The 17,150-nt window shown below is 43.7% G+C and overlaps 1 protein-coding gene across 1 annotated transcript in view; it reads right to left on the bottom strand.

The window, feature by feature from the left end:
- The window catches only part of gpc3 (glypican 3), a gene marked incomplete at both ends in the record, with an annotated part of 146,622 nt that overhangs the window by 10,005 nt on the left and 119,467 nt on the right, over window positions 1–17,150 (bottom strand). The window contains one exon of the mRNA XM_080036106.1: window positions 10,585–10,774. Within this exon, the coding sequence (XP_079892232.1) occupies window positions 10,585–10,774 (190 nt within the window). The remainder of the gene's footprint in view (window positions 1–10,584; window positions 10,775–17,150) is intronic.

Genomic DNA, 17,150 nt, shown 5'->3' with positions numbered 1-17,150 from the left:
GCTTCCAGTAACAGCTAATGTGATCATACGAAGAAGGAGCGAGAGAAAAGGAGCTTTGAGAGAAATAAAAAGTTTGAAACAGAGGCATAAATTTGAAGCGAGAATTCCACCTCCTAAGCGCATACCGGCTCGTTAGGTTGGAAAATGTGTGTGTGTGTGTGTGTGTGTGTGTGTGTGTGTGTGTGTGTGTGTGTGTGTGTGTGTGTGTGTGCGTAAGTGTGAAGGGGTAAAAACCATAACAAATCACACTTACAAAGAGTTGATTCTGTGCTAAAGGGGCAAAGGGGGCTGGTTGGAGGGTGGGGACACACAGAGCCGGGCCTGTAACCTGCCGACGGAGGGTCAGAGGTGGGGAGGGAGCGCCCGCTTAGAGGGGTGTTTCTGGAGAAGTGGAACAATGGTGGTTCTTATCAGTATGAGATAGAGAGAGAGAGAGAGAGAGAGAGAGAGAGAGAGAGAGAGAGAGAGAGAGAGATGGAGAGAGGGTGAGACAGAGAGATGGAGAGAGAGAGAGAGAGAGACAGACAGAGAGAGAGAGAGACAGAGAGAGAGAGAGACAGAGTGAGAGACAGACAGACAGAGAGAGACAGGCAAGTAATGGTAGTGTTGTGTGCGTGATGGCCGTCGGGTCAGCGTTTGAGAGCTTGGCCTGGGGTGCGTCCTCGGTCAGGGAGAAGGCATTCTTGGGATACTATCTTTATCTTTTAATAATGAGGGAAGCTGACATCCCACACAGGCCTGTTTACATTCTGCTCCAGGGCCCGGCAAGGCAGAGAGGAAATGTAGCTCGCAGTCGCAGAGATTGAGAAAGTGCTGTGTTTGTTGTGCGAGCGTCTCCGGCCAACAAACATGGTGAATTCTCCCTGCATTCCTGTCATGGAAGGACACACTCGACCGTACAGCCAAGAGACTGACAATCTGGCCCGGGCCTGACTGTACAAAACACAGAAAGCTCCCGTCGAGCTGTTTCACTATCTCTGCAAGGCCTTTTTCACTGTGGCTACGCCTGTGGTTTCCCACATAGTTCTATGGACAGAAAGTACTCCAGCAATTTTCGCTGCATTGTTGAGTTACTTTCAAGAATAGGGCTGGGAAAATGGAGTGAGAGCCGGCCGCAGGGAGAGAAAAAGATGGGTACAGGATGAATTTAAGCCCCTATCTCACTGGGCTGCGATTGTTTGCGACAAGTTGGAGACTGCATTCGCGAGGGAGTCTCTAGTCTTGAAACGTTTGCGGGGGTCTCAATTTCCTCGCATGAGTCACAGAGCCTCGCAGTCCTGATGCTTGAATTTTGAACATGTTCAAAAAAAGTGTGCAACAATTTTTGTGTCTCCAACTTGTCGCAAACTGTCGCAGCCCAGTGAGATAGGGGCTTTAGGAGACGCAGGTTAAATTAGATGGTTAAGGGGAGACACTACAGGTGAAAAGGGGAAAATCATAAAAATCCTTTTAAAAAACTAAAATCTTTATAGAACAGGTTCTAGATACAGCCTTTTTTATTTACAGTATACATTAACAACATGATATGTGCAGGTCTTGCATTTTTGGCACGTTTTTACTGACAACATGTATCATAAATCAGGCAATATACCACATGTGAACCAAAACCTTTCAAATTTCTTCAAAACAGTGCTAAGAATGAAGGTTAAGTTGATGTAAATGCTCTGGGAATGGAGATTTGGGGTTTTGAAAAAAACTAAGTTTAAGATACTGGTAGTTAAAGATGATTGTAGGCTACAGAAGAAATGTACAGACGCAAACAGACAAGATATGGAAAAATAAACACGTAAATGTAAATTTTGGACCTTTTTATATACAAGAATACATGTTATGGAAGCAAAATAGACCCAGATAATCTCAAAATTGACCAGTGCCTTGAAAACATGATGTTTTTGCCTGCAGTGTCTCGCCTTTAACACGTGAAATGCAAAACCACCCAAAACCCTCAATCAGCCTTTTAAGAACATCCCCACAAAATGGCTGCTGTGTGTCACTGTGGCGGGGCGGCGGGCTCAGAATGGTCCCGCTGTGTGCAGGAGTGTTTGTGGACTGTGGGCTGAGCTGATGGACATGACCCAGGAGCGGGCCTGGAATCAATTTGGTGCGTCCAAAAAGTGCCTGTGAATGTAAATAAAGCTCTTGTGCAAACAAACGTTTTTTTTTTTTTTTTGAGAGAGAGAGAGAGAGGCACACACAAACACAGAAAAATGCACAGGCCCTACAAAATGAATCAAATGCCGGCGGGGCCCCCCTCCCTCCGTCACTCCCCCCCCCCCCCTTCATAGTGTAGATGATGAGAACCCGGGCGACTTGTGCGCGCTTGTATCCACAGAAATTAAAACCAGGGCTCTTCTTCCTGCCTGTTGGCTAATCTTAGGGGTTTTATCCCCGGATTGATTTGAGAAAGCTCCATGGCGGAAGACCAACAAGGGTCCAACAAGAGGGTAACTTCATCCTTGTGTTCCTCTCCTCCCATTCCCCCCCCCCTCCTATTTCTCCTCAGTCCCATCCAAGGGCGAAGGTTTTTCCAACATTAAGTTTGAGGTCCTCCCCCAGAACATTTTGCATCAAACTTTTCATTTTACTGCATTTCAGAGAATTTGTATGTACCAATTTGTGCCTTTTCTGCATCTATTTATGATGGAAATGGCTTTATTTATTGTCTTATTTAATCTGAGTTCAAGATAGTCGCATGCAATGGTGGGATGTCGGCAAGGTTAAGATGGTACAGTCCACTTTAGGGGTGTCTGAAACTGTTGTTGTAAATTATATAGTTACAGGTAAGAATACATAAATGTTTCCATCCCCTGAACTGTTATATTTCATTTATTAATTATTCAAGGGGGGGGGGGGTTGTTTATCATATATTTTTTTGAGGGGGACAAATTTACCAATTCTAAATATTGAAGAAAAATCTACGCGCATGCTCCCATCTTCCCCTCCTCTGCCACCATTCTGACACACACACACACACACACACACACACACACACACACACACACACACACACACACACACACACACACACACACACACACACACACACACACACACACACACACACACACACACACACACACACACACACACACACACACACACACACACACACACACACACACACACACAGGGCCTTGTGGCTGGCTCCAGTAAAGAACCAGAGCCGCTACACTCTTACTGGCCAGGCCTGTTTACACAGATGGTGGCGAGCTTCATTATTTTTGTGCGGGGCGTGGAGGGAGGTGGGGATTGGCTGAATTTACAGAGGTTGTTTATAAGCTTTAGGTAGAGAACATTGGGGCAGAACTCTTACGGCATGTTACACATTAGAAGGCGCTCCTCACACAACACCAACCATCAACCTCTCAACACCATCTCTACCCCCACGGATTGTAAAGTGCTCATCAATTTTAAAGACTTTTGGAGAAGTATTACAGGCTACATCCAATTTTTGAATTTTTTTGGCAAACAGCCGTTACTCCTAAGTTCATCATTAATCATTTAAAAGACAAACAGATTTTCACTTTTGGCTAAAGAATTGATCATTTTGTCGGCCAAGGATGAGAGCTGGTAGTGTACGCCTAGTGGCCTATAGTCTCTTCCAAGTATCTTTGACTGGAATGAAGATGTTGATTTGCTTTTAAGCTCCAGATCAACTTGGACTTGAGTAACAACATCTGGACTTTTATCTCAATCTCTTTCATTTTAGCTGGAAAGAAAAAATAAATCATAATTATTTTTGAAGTGGGATTACTGGTCCCTGGAACACATTTGGCAAAATCAATATATCTGTTATCGCAATCAGAGATTTTCAGAGGTATTCTGAAGAGAGTTTTGATTGATAATTAATGTTTGTACTTGGCTGCTGCACTCAAAGCACATTGTTGCTTTGAAGGGAAATGCTAACGTAAGCAAGCTAACGTGGTCACAATGACAATAATAATGTTCACCGTTCACACACCATCTTAGTTCTATATCCTTTTTAGAAATTCCCCTTCCTAGCCGGAGAAATTCCCAGTCTGTGGCAATTGTTAGACAAATAAAACCACATCAAAAAACAGACATCACAATGAAAGACAGAGTTTTAACAGAAAAGTGCTACACAACAACTAAAAATATTCACGTATGGTGGACTTCAAGGCGATCACAAGACTTCCATCCCTAGAGCAACACAGCTAAGATGGCTAAAAAAATTAAATTTCTTAAACATTTCAAAGTCAAGAGTTAGAAGTAAATAATATTATGGCGACTCAATTCTAAATGTTCCCTTTTAAGTGATACATTTGAGTGGATGATTTTGTCCTGAACAGTAAAATTTTGGTTATACGTCTTTGTTATACTACTGTATGTCTGCATGTTTTTTGTGCATCAGAATCATCCGTCTCTGCTTACCATTCAGGACTGGAGGCCATGTGGGCGCCCAGATTCCTGCTTTACCCAAACACCTGCACTGCTTCTCCACACACACACACACACACACACACACACACACACACACACACACACACACACACACACACACACACACACACACACACACACACACACACACACACACACACACACACACACACACACACACACACATCTGCACTGTCTGTCTGAGTCTGTCTCTGTCTCACGCTAACCTGTGGCACGCGGGTCCACTACCGACTACCTGGCAACCATATGTGCTCAAGTTTTTAAATTTATAATGCGTAACTTTTTCATATGAGTGCATGTTGGTTACATTTAAAGCTATTGCCAAACAAGTTCACACAAAGTTGATTGAGCCTATCAGCCCCACAAAACTCTCTCTGTATTTTTCAGTATGGCAGCGTTTACAAACTGGTGTCGCCCTCTGACACTGGCAGATGAGCTCAGAAAAATCCCAAGAAGATGCCAGGTTGTTGATTCTACTGCTAAGCAAACATACATCTGAAAATATCAAATCCATCCGCGATCACTGAAGGTTTACCTCATGAAGATGCGCCCACAATATTGTTGTTAATACTCAGAATTCCTCATATCATGGGGACGACAGAAGTTACGCACTATAGCTTTAACTGGGAGCTCGGATGATGGGCTTAAAGAAAAGTCTATGGAGCTTAGAAGGAGGAGGAAACTGTATAAACGGTGGATGCCAGAGCTTAGGTCAACAGTGTCTGGATTTTGGGGATTTATTTTCTGATGAAAACGTGGCACCGTGTGACTCACCTATCAGGTGCTGAGGGTCAGGGTTCGGCATCTGTATCTAATTAACATACCACCAGCTCTTACTCCCACTGGCAGCACATACGGCCGTCAATTGGACCCACATAGAGAGGGAAAGAATTTGTAGGTTTTTCCCAGTGTATCGACCTTTTGGAGTTATCAAAGGTGTTTTTGTCTCTTTCTGTTCTCTCCCTCCTGCATTCTTTCAGCGCCTTCATCTTTAGTTTTTTTTTTAACTCGCTCTTTTGTTGCGGCCACAAAATTTGTAGCAGACCCTGAAAGGTGAGCCCGGGCACACAGCAGCTTCCCATCCATCGCACTATAAGCCGCGTGTTTCACATTACAGGAATATTTTCCACTTTGTACTTTTTTTTTTGCCACTGATAAAATGCTCAAGGGCTTTGGAGAGAAAAGAACGGCTTTCGCTTCGGGGCGCTTTTACAGTGACCGAATGTCTGAGCGCGAAAGGAACATTAACAAGAGGCCCATTCACATGTCTCCTGCTGAGCATGGCGAGGTGCAGCACACACACACACACACACACACACACAGAGCGAAAGGCCCAAGAAAACTAAAACACACACACACACAGCGAAAGGCCCAAGAAAACACACAAACACACACACCATCTCACACATACACACACACACACACACACACACACACACACACACACACACACACACACACACACACACACACACAGAGGCGCACATACACACACAGGGAGGCTCACACACACACACACAGTCTTACACGTGTACACACACATACACACATACACAGGGCAGAGCTGTAGGCTACTGGGCCGTGGCATGAGCCCACCAACAGTTGGCTCTCACACCACTAAAGGTTTCCAAACTGCATCAAAAAGCCATTTGAAACAAGTTATTTAGTCTAGCAGTTAGCGTGAAATAGACGTCTTTGTAAGTGGCTTTGAATGGAGTGGTCAGCTGTTATAAAAAGAGACATTTCTGTGGGCTATTTCCACATTTTCTCAATGCGAAGTCGAGAAACATTACCCCGAATTCAGCGAGAAACGATTTGGCGATATTTCACAGTGTTGAAAACTTATTTCACAACGTGTTGAAAGCTTGAACTTTTAAACGGAAAGCGTCATTATAAGACTATACAGTGAAATACTTGAAGATTAGTCCGTGCATTTTTGAATGAAGTGCAGAACAAGTTTGACCTAGCAGTGGAGAGGAGAGAAAAAATTTAGGAATGAAGAGAGGCTTTGAGCAGATTTTGAGGCGAAGGTGGCAGGTACTTTGTCACACACACACACACACTCTGTACAGTCAGAGAACAGGTGTGGATAGAACACACACACACACACACACACACACACACACACACACACACACACACACACACACACCGTACAGTCAGAGAACAGGTGTGCATGGAACACAGGTGAGCCCTCATCACCAGCGAAGCACAGTCATACAGATTACCGGATTTAAAAAAACTAAACATACAGACAAACCCATTCACTGTCAAACACACACAGAGCTCAACATAAATTAACGGAAACATTTTGGGATTATATCATATGATGTAATTATTTATTATGCTTCATCTGAACGCCCTTAGTTCATACTTGCTCTCTAAACCAGGGGTCACCAACACAGTGCCCGCGGGCACCAGGTAGCCCGCAAGGACCATGAGGCGCCCGCAGGCCTGTTCTAAAAATTGCATAATAATCTGTTTCCCACCTTTTTTAAGTCATTGTTGATCATTATTGTGAGAAATCATTAACATGATCAGTGTCTTCACATAGATGAATATCATTAATCATTAATAATAATATATAACTAAAGGCAAACTGAGCAAATTTGTTATTTCAGAAGAGTGCATCAAACTGGGTGCCCTTCGTATGACTCAGTACCCATGAAGTAGCCCTCAGGTTCAAAAAGGTTGGTGACCCCTGCTCTAAACTAAAACAGAATACAGTCTGGAACCGTCCGTTGTTTACTTTATATTTATTTATTAATGGATCTATGATTAAGGGACCATCTGACTGTAATGTGATTGTAATTGAATAAAGCTGGTGTGATGATAACGCCAATACATCAGAAAACAAAAGCTCTCCCACCATTAGAATAAAACAGGTGCAGTATCAATTAAGAAATAATGCTGTTTATAAAATGAATGTTTTAACATATCCGCTTTTGATTAGAAGAGAAAGAGAAATAATGGAAACATCAACATTGAGGTGAGTGAGTGATCTGTCTGGTGTGTGAGCGGTAACCAGTCCAGTGTCTGGCAGTGGAGGGATGGGGGGTTGTGTGTGTGTGTGTGTGTGTGTGTGTGTGTGTGTGTACGTGAACATGGGGGGGTCCCCTGTCCTGGAATAGCTCCCCTTGCCTGGAATGCTCTGGGGAATGTGTGGCGTGGGGTTTGATTGGTTACAAGGGGAAGTGTGTGTGTGTGTGTGTGTGTGTGTGTGTGTGTGTGTGTGTGTGTGTGTGTGTGTGTGTGTGTGTGTGTGTGTGTGTGTGCGTGCGTGCGCGCGCGTGCATGTCTGTCTGTCTGTCTGAGTGTGTGTGTGTGTGTGTGTGTGTGTGTGTGTGTGTGTGTGTGCGTGCGTGCGTGTGTGTGCGTGCGTGCGCGTGCGTGCGTGTGCGTGCGTGCATGTCTGTCTGTGTGTGTGTGTGTGTGTGTGTGTGTGTGTGTGTGTGTGTGTGTGTGTGCGTGTGCGTGCGTGCGTGTCTGTCTGTCTGAGTGTGTTTGTGTGTAGCTGTAGTGATCTGGAGGTTATAGAATCTGTGTAGAGGGCAGATCAATCATTACGTAGGTTTGGAAACATCCTGCGTGTGGTCGACAGGTTGACGGCCCGCGCTGTGAGGGGGTCTCAGGTCTGTGTCTGTACTGTCTGCACCTTGTTCCTGAGGCTTCTGTGTGTGTGTGTGTGTGTGTGTGTGTGTGTGTGTGTGTGTGTGTGTGTGTGTCTATGTGCGTCTGTGTATGTACGCCTGTGTGTGTGTGCCTCCCTGCGTGTGTGTGTGTGTGTGTGTGTATGTGTATGTGCCTCCCTGTGTGTGTGTGTGTGTGTGTGTGTGTGTGTGTGTGTCTCTGTGTGTGCTGCTCCAGGCTTTGTGAAACCAGATCTGGCTCGTCCATCTCCTAGCAGCGCAGCACAGACAGGCAGCCCATTAGGCCCTGTGCTCGGCGGGTTGACCTCTTGATCCCCGCTCTCCCCTGTTTGACCAAAATGGTTTGAGAGACCGTTTGCAACCTCAGCGGGTTTTTACTGGGTCATCAAAGGCTATCAGCAGCTATCTGTGCATCTGGTGCTGAGCGGGGACTCGCCAAGGTCTGCAAACATTACTGACTCGTGTACAAACAAGAGCATATATCAGCCTGCAGACTCACTCCCGACAAAGAGTTGCTCGAGTTTCCCACTGTGTCAGCAGTTTGTAAGACAGAGGATAGTTAAAGGCAAGATACTAAAGGTTAATAGGGTGAAAGAAAATGTCTTATAGATACTGTATCATCACGAAAACTACATAAAAATAATTTAAAACAAATCTGAAATGTTTGAGTCAATAGGTAAACTTGGCAATATCTAAGTATTGATGCATACAAGTGCATCTCTTTAAAAAAGACACATGTCTAGTTGTTGGATGAAGCCAGAGATCAAATCCGTATTTCATTTTTACAACATATGAGTGTCCAAAGTTTTCCCAGATCAGATTTTGGATACAGGCTTTTTATCATTTCATAAATCAAAACTTACTTTGTAAAGGTCGTAAAAATGTATTTTCTGTTTGTTTTTGTGAACACAATGTTTCATAATAACTCAGAAAATGAACAACATGTGAGCAAATCCTTATGTAATAACATTCAGGATAGTGCTTCGAATAATTATGGAACGTTTAGTTGATGTAAGTGCTTTAGAAGAAGTTGATATTTTTAGTTCCGAGTACTGGAAAAAAAAAAGTAATGTTGATATATCGGCCGTTAAAGCTGGTCGTATAGGAGAAATGTAAAGACCCAAACGAACAAAATTTAGTAAAATAAACACATATAAATGTTCATTTAGGACTTTTTATATACTCCAGTATGAAGGAAGACATGTAATGGAAGCAAAATATCCCAAACATCTCAAAACTGACCAGAGCTTGAAAAAAAGGTATATTTTGGCCTGCAGTGTCTGGCCTTAATGACAGTGTGTATCGGAGCAGAACCTTACAGTGAGGCTAACGCGAGGCCATCTCACTCACACGGCCCCGGCCTGCTGGAAGTGATGGCCCTGCAGGATTCCTGAGTTAACCCCGGGTTCCTGCTCTCGTTCCCTGCCCGGCGAACCCAAAAATCTCTGCCACAACATCCAGACGGGCTACTCCCTCGGCCCGGGTGTGTTTGCTCAGCTGCGTTGGCTTTGTGTCTGTGTATCGGAACCCCGCGTACATTCTCCCCTGGATGTTTTCGCCCGTCTCTTTCTGTTTGGTTACTTTTCCTCCGAACAGTTTTGAGCCTCATTTGTTCTGTGTTTGTTTTTCAGGAGAGAGAGAGAGAGAATGTCTTGACGTTTCCAAGGGGAGGTCGAGAGGTCGGCTAGCGAGGCGGCTACCTGAGGAAGTCTCACGTCTCGCGCCGCATAGTGTCACGGTGGTGTCAACATGTACAGTAGTCATGTAAACACCTCTCTCTCTCTCTCTCTGCTGTGCCCACTGCCCACTACACTGCCTGTGTTCGGGGCTATGCAGCTATCGCTCTGACTCAATGTAGACGAGGAAGCCAAATCTTTTCTTGCATTTAACCAGTTTTCAAGGGGAAAAAGCTCACATTTAGTCGTATGGTTTTGGAGCGTCTGCCACATCCTGTCTCGAATATGCAATGAAAGGTTGTTTTAAAGGTTCAGTGTGCAGAATTTATTGGATTTTTTTAAGGACATACTTGGTAGAAATGGAATATTATATATGTATCAAGTATCAAGTATCATGTTTCAATTAAAGCCTTTTCTATCTACATAGGAGTGGGGCGCGCTGCCATGTTTCTACAGTAGCACAGAACGGCAAAAACAGCCTTATGCGTTTTTATATATAGCGGACATCCACCTAAAATGCACCTGTTTGAAGACGAAGAAGAAGGACTATAGAATAAATAACTAAATACATCTTCACCTCATCATTTGATATTGTGGAAAGAGTTGACGCAGTGGTGGATGATTGCATATTTAGTAACTAGCTTCTTGTCCTTGAAGGCCACTGTAGCTTCTGTAAATTCTCTGAAAGGGAGGGGGCGTTTCAAACCAGAATCTCACCACTAGATGCCTCTAAAGTATTCCTTTATTACACACTGTCCCTTTAAGTTATCAATGTGGACACAGCCCCACAAGTTTCAGTTTAGGTTTAGGATAGAGTTTGTTAATAAGTGTCTGACCTGTATAGATGCGTAAGCGTTTGCGTCTGGGGGGCGGTCCCAGGCCTGACACTCCGGTGCACTCGTCCTCATCATCACAGTCTCCGCTGGCGAACCCCTCCTCCCCCTCATCACTCCATCCGTCCTCTACACCTCCGCCACGCGATCGGGCTCTCCATCGCTTCTCCGACACCGTCACCAGCCGCAGCAACTGTGGAGCAAAAAAGAAAGTAGTTAAAAGCCCCTGTAAAAAAACAATCGTGGGGCGATCCGGTGGCATAGTGGATAGAGCGTGTACCATATCGGCTCCGGCCTTCGTTGCAGTGGTCGCAGGTTCAAATCCGACCCGTGGACCTTTACTGCAGGTCATCCCCCCTTCTCTCTCTGTCTCCCCATTTCCACTATGTACAATCTAATATGCTTGAAAATGCCAAAAAAAAATCTTAAAATAAAATAAAATAAAGAAATCCACAAAATCCTTCTAACTATGTTATTGAGGGGTAGTTAGTTGCATGATAGTTGGTAAGCATCTGAAAAGAGTAAGCCATATTTATCAATTCAAATTAAAGATATGATCATTTTGATCAACTTTGATCAACTTTACAGGAATTCTGTTAAGATGAGGCGGACTATGCTCTGGTTCTTATGACAGAGAATTTGAACCAATCACGTCAGTTCTCTGCACAAACGTTCCATAAAAACAATGACCGTTGGCATGGAGATAGTATGATACAGCCACACCCACACAGTCCAGTATTTTGTTGAACTAAGTTTTATAACATTTATAAACATTTATATTCAATCAGATTTTTGTAGAAGCTTATTGAGACACCCAACCTTGACATAATATATTTACTCTGACTATTTTAGACTTTAGGTTTCCGGAGGCTTTAAAGGTAATGAGGTTAAAGCCTCACACACTGCCCTAAACCCTCTCCGTGAATCATTCTGTGGCCGGAATGTGTGTGTCTACGCATTAATGGTTTTACGAAGCTGTGAAAATAAGTAAGGGCTGTCTCTGTGCACCGTGTAATTCAAACAGTAACAGAGGGAAACTCCAGACAAAATACTCGTGAGATCTTAAAGCTCCGGTATTTAACCAAACTCTAATTATAAATCGCCAGGGCAGGAAAACAGTTGCCTTATCGGTGCCAGTTTGGGTTGTATTTTGGTCCAAACGTGATTCATTCAAAGGGATGTGGCCGAGGCTCCATGTAATTTACTGGCAGAAAACAGAAACAGTGGCAGGGGAAGCAGACTGGTGAGATTGTGTTGATACTGGCATACAGCATTGTCTTGAGTGGTTGTCTCAGGGCAACGGGGGTACAATAACACCGCATAACACACTCTGCCCCAAAGTGGACATCAAGGCCTCAAGGCATGTGTATGAAAGATGAGGAGAAGTTATTGTTAAAATTTGCAGCGTTCGCAACTTATTCCCTATTTCATTTGACTTTTATTTAACCAGTTAAGCCAAGTTTGAGATCGGAAACCCTTTTAGCGAGGCATTCCCCTGGCCAACATGGCAGCATAAGAAGTAATAATACAAACCCAGGCAACTGATAAAACATTTTTTATTTTATATGCAACCAAATCTTAATTTGGTTTTGGCCTGTGGGCTGTAAGAGCAGTTTTGGTTCAACTCAATAACAGATATTTTCCCGTGTGATTTACAGAGTCATATAATGTGTTGTGCAACACATACCGAGTGTTTACTGAGGACTGCGGTAAACAAATCAACTCATAAATAATGCAGAAATGTCACAACATAAAGATAAAGAAGAATTCCTCTTGACCCTGGTGTATAAACGGAGGAGGAAATAGCAAACCGTTCACATTCAATTACTATAATTGAGTGGAAAATGAGATTTTAAGAGACAATTTTCACAGTCTTTTTTATTGTGTAGCTTTAGATTAACCCTTAAAGGTGGAGACAGCGATTCTGGAGAATGCTCTTTGTCAAAAACTCTATTTTTTTCAAATAAGTGAAAATCTCATCACAATCCGCTATCTGGCCATACAGTGTGTGCCCTGAAAAAACCATCTGGTGTTAATTCACAGCCTAGGCTCTGTAAACGGGTATATAAACAACACATACAAAGGGGGCCCACTGTAGCTAGCAACATACCCATTTAAAGAGCCTAGGCTGTCTGTTAACATCAGATTTATTTTCAGCTCACACACATGTAGCTGATTGTGAGGAGATATTCACAGATTTTGACTAAAGTGATTTTGACAACAAGGGTTCTCCAGAATCACTGACTCCACCTTTAAATACATAAAAGCCCCTGACCCTGTCTTGTAACATGTGAGCGTAGCTGCACGGCCGCTCTCTGAGCATCTCTCAAAGCTTCACAACATCACACATGATTGAGAGCCCTGCCAAGGCAACAGATGTGCTAAATTCCAACAGGCCTGGCCTACCAGAACTCCTTTCATCTCCCCGCGCTCCCTCGCTGTTTGTTTTTTTATTGATTTCCTTCCTATCTGCCTACGTCAGCATGCATTTTTGGTTGTTGTTGTTTTTTTGGGATGTTTTGGCTGTCTGTACATGGAGAAAATTGAGTTCATATGGGCCGCTGTCTCAGGTCAGCTGCTACGTCAGACGGTGTGTGTGTGTGTGTGTGTGTGTGTGTGTGTGTGTGTGTGTGTGTGTGTGTGAGAGAGAGAGAGACAGAGCAGAGGTATAAAAATCCCAAAGATAATCATGGAATTACGTCAGTGAGTCAGAAGATAAACAACCCGGTTGCCTCCGCCCGCATACACAAACCAGTCAATATGGGTTCTTTACAAGTGACATAAACTCTAAAGTTTAGAGAAGGAACACACATCGGCCTGTTCATAGCTAGGACGTCCCAACAAACCTCCATTCATTTCCCCAACGTTGAGGCCAGACACGTAGGATGACCACAACATTTCTAAAAGCACAGTCACTTGTACTGAGAGGGATGGACAGACAGTAAGTCACACACAGGACAGCTGATCTGTGTGGCTATTGTTAGAGGCCTCAGGTGTCATGTTAAAGGTGCAGTGTGTAAAGGGAATTGGTATTTTTCAGAACAGACTTGTTAGAAATAGAATGTTATATTCATAAGTGTGTTTTAATTAGTTTGTAATTGCTTGAAAATAAAAGTTTATTTTTATTATCTTACAATGAGCCTTTTATATCTACATAGGATCAGGGCGCGCCGCCATGTTGCACCGCCATGTTTCTACAGTATCACAGAAGGGACAAACTTAACGGCCTAATGTGTTTTTATATATAGTGATATGTCTTATATAAGACAAAGAAGAAGTACTATGGACTAAATACATCTTCACCTCATCACTTGATATTGTGGAAAGACTTGAGGCAGTGGTGGATGATGCCACCTGTAACTAGCTTATTATCCTTGAAGGCAACAGTAGATTATATAATGTCTCCAGGTATAAGACAGGTATACATGGAGCGTTATAACATAGAATCTCACCAATAGATGACGCAATAATTCTCTTATAGCCTCTTACACACTGCTCCTTTAAAACATGTCCCAGAAACAACCTCTCCACTCGATGAATGGGCGTTTAATCGACTGAACTGTGCAGTTAAAGACAGATCCATGTTTGCCTTCAATTTCCCGGGGTCCTTCATAGATTTACTGAGGTCTTGGAATTCCTTCTTATGGTCGGTCTCCTGGCAACGTAGTCAACTCAACTTTGTGAGGAGGAGGAGGGAGGGTCTGGGGGGGAGAGAGGGGAGGGGGGCAACTCGCAAACCAATTAAACGGGCAAACAAACACTTGTAAAGCCGAGAGAGAAAGATGTGGTTCTGGGTATTTTAGAACAAATCCTAAAAAAAGGTACACAAGGGGGAAAATGTTGACAGCCAACTGTTGTGCCCCCTGTTTGGCGCTGTGTGTGTGTGTGTGTGTGTGTGTGTGTGTGTGTGTGTGTGTGTGTCTGCCGAGTGTAACTAACCACCTGCCACCAACTCCCCTCCACACACAAACAGACACGCTGTCCCCTGATTCTATGTGTACTGACATTAGAAGAAACTACCAACACTACACTATGATAGTCTGTGGGAATGTATAGACACAGCAGCACTCAGCATGCTAACGCACTCACACTGACCACGCTTATATACTGATGTTTAGCAGGGATAGTGTTGTTTACCATCTCAGTTAAGTGTGTTAAGACTACGGCTATCAAATGATTTTAGTAAATATAATCGCAATTTATCACACTTCTTATCGCAAGTTTAACATTCTATCACTTTGCATTTCACAGCAGTTGAATGCAGCAGTGAAGTTATTCAAAGCAGAGGCTGGTGGGAACGTACATTTTGTTTGTTTTGCAGATATTTGGTTATATTCCAAAGAATTTAAAACGTTAATATTTTGACCTGATGATGAAGCTACATGAGTAAATGACCTGTTTATGCATTCATCAGTGTTTCGCCGTGGAATTTTTTCTTTATAAGTAAACACTAATGCACTTGGTGACGCATTCTGCACATAACTCGCTGTAAGAATGTAAGTTTGCATATCATTTGATATTGAAACACTTGATAAGTTTAACAGTTCACGCAGGCGATGTAGACATATTTGCCTGGATATGGAAAAGTCAAAAGATCATCAAAGTGGTTATGGATTCATCCTCTTGGGATCGTAGATATTTGGAAAAAATGTCATGATAATCTAACTGAGTGTTGTCAAAACATTTCAATAAAATTCAAAGATGTCTTCAATCTTAGCGACACTAGAACAAATTAGGATTCCTTCTCTAGGGATCGTTAATGTCTGCACTAAAAATCCTGGCAACCGATGTGATAGATGTTGAGATATTTCAGTCTGAACTAAAGCAGTGTTAAACCATCGCTAGAGGCGCTAGCACAGGCTAAAAACAGCATCAGAGAGTTGAACATTTTAGAATCTTAAAATCCAGCTTCAGAAACACACATATGAAGGAAGTAAGATCAAAAATGTACAACAAGCCAAAAATAGCAGCAGATGTACAGCAGATGCGGAAGAAGAGAAAAACAGGCGGCTAAATCATAGCATTGGCCTAAATGAGCCATAGCATAGAGCAGTGCCCTTCTCCACAGGGGTGTGTGTGTGTGTGTGTGTGTGTGTGTGTGTGTGTGTGTGTGTGTGTGTGTGTGTGTGTGTGTGTACATTTTAGTGTGTGTTTCAGTATGTGTGTGTGTGTGTGTGTGTGTGTGTGTGTGTGTGTGTGTGTGTGTGTGCGTGTGTCTGTGTCTTTGTGGGTGGGCGGGTGGGTGGGTGGGTGTGCGTGCGTGCGTGTGTGTGTGTGTATGTGTGTTTGTGTGTGTGTGTGTGTGTATGTGTGTATGTGTGTGTGGGGAGGTTGGCAGGGCAGTACCAACTTTCTCTGAGCCTAGCTGTGGCTTGTGCCCACTGGCCAACATGCCTGTGTCACGACTGTGGTAGCGGGGAAAGGGGTGGGGTGTGTGTTTGTGTCGAAAGTGACGCTGCTTTCTTGGCAATGGGCTTCTTTAGCCACAGCGTGATCCGGCATGAGCCTCCAAAATTTCAACCACAAAAAGGGAGAAAAACCTCAACTCAACTCAACTCAGCTCCGGGCCGGGCTGGAATCTTCTCCAATTAAAATACAAAAAACTTAAAGCAAAAGGAAGTAGGGAGGAAACAAATAAAAGAGACATTTTTGGGGGGATAGTTCTCAGTATGTTTTCCATTAGCGGACAAAATTTGGCGCTCTCACTCTTCCCTTTGTCGTTCCTCTGTGTGTGTGTGTGTGTGTGTGTGTGTGTGTGTGTGTGTGTGTGTGTGTGTGTGTGTGTATTTTTGTGAGCGTTGCATCTGGACAGCTGGACACACAGTAGAACATGTAATCAGGGCGACTTTAAGTCATCCCGCAGGCCGCAGGGTTCACCTCTCTCCACCCCAGAGAAAAACACAAAAAGCACAAGTCACACCAAGGAAACACACCGGCCCGCTGCACACAAAGCCCAAACATGTGGCCTATTGCTCAATACAGGACCGGCCCAGACAGAGACACAGCAACCGCAGAGTGTCACTGTGTGTGTGTGTGTGTGTGTGTGTGTGTGTGTGTGTGTGTGTGTGTGTGCGTGCGTGTGTGTGTGTGTGTGCGTGCCTCCCACACACATGACATGAACTCCACACAGGGTCACTGTTCCACACGACAGCTGAGAACGAGCCCCAGGGCGCAGCAGCAGCAGCAGCAGCCACCGGTTTGACCTGCGCTCCCTCGCTGATAGGAATCAACCTGCTCTCACTGATCGTCAGCTGTGGTCTGTGTATGAATGAGCTGCTGGTTAGATCCTACTGAAGGGTATTAGGGTTAGGGATGGGGGGAGTGGTGAGGAAGAGGAGGAAGTTTTTTTTTTTCTTTATTCAATTGCAGAAAAAGGACGAAATGTTGAAAATAAAGTGGAAATGCAATGGAAGAATAAACTGGATAGTTTAAGTCTGCAGTAAAGTTGGAAAGGTTTTTAGAGATTCAAACATAACTCACAAGTAAAACGTTATTAAAACACAATCGATGCAAATTTTTATTGAAATGAGACATACTCTATAAGCTCGACTAACAACTGCACTGCACTG

This window comes from Ammodytes marinus, assembly GCF_949987685.1.
Source record: "Ammodytes marinus genome assembly, chromosome: 10".
NCBI classification, from domain to species: domain Eukaryota; kingdom Metazoa; phylum Chordata; class Actinopteri; order Uranoscopiformes; family Ammodytidae; genus Ammodytes; species Ammodytes marinus.
This window is presented reverse-complemented; position numbering and strand designations above follow the sequence as displayed.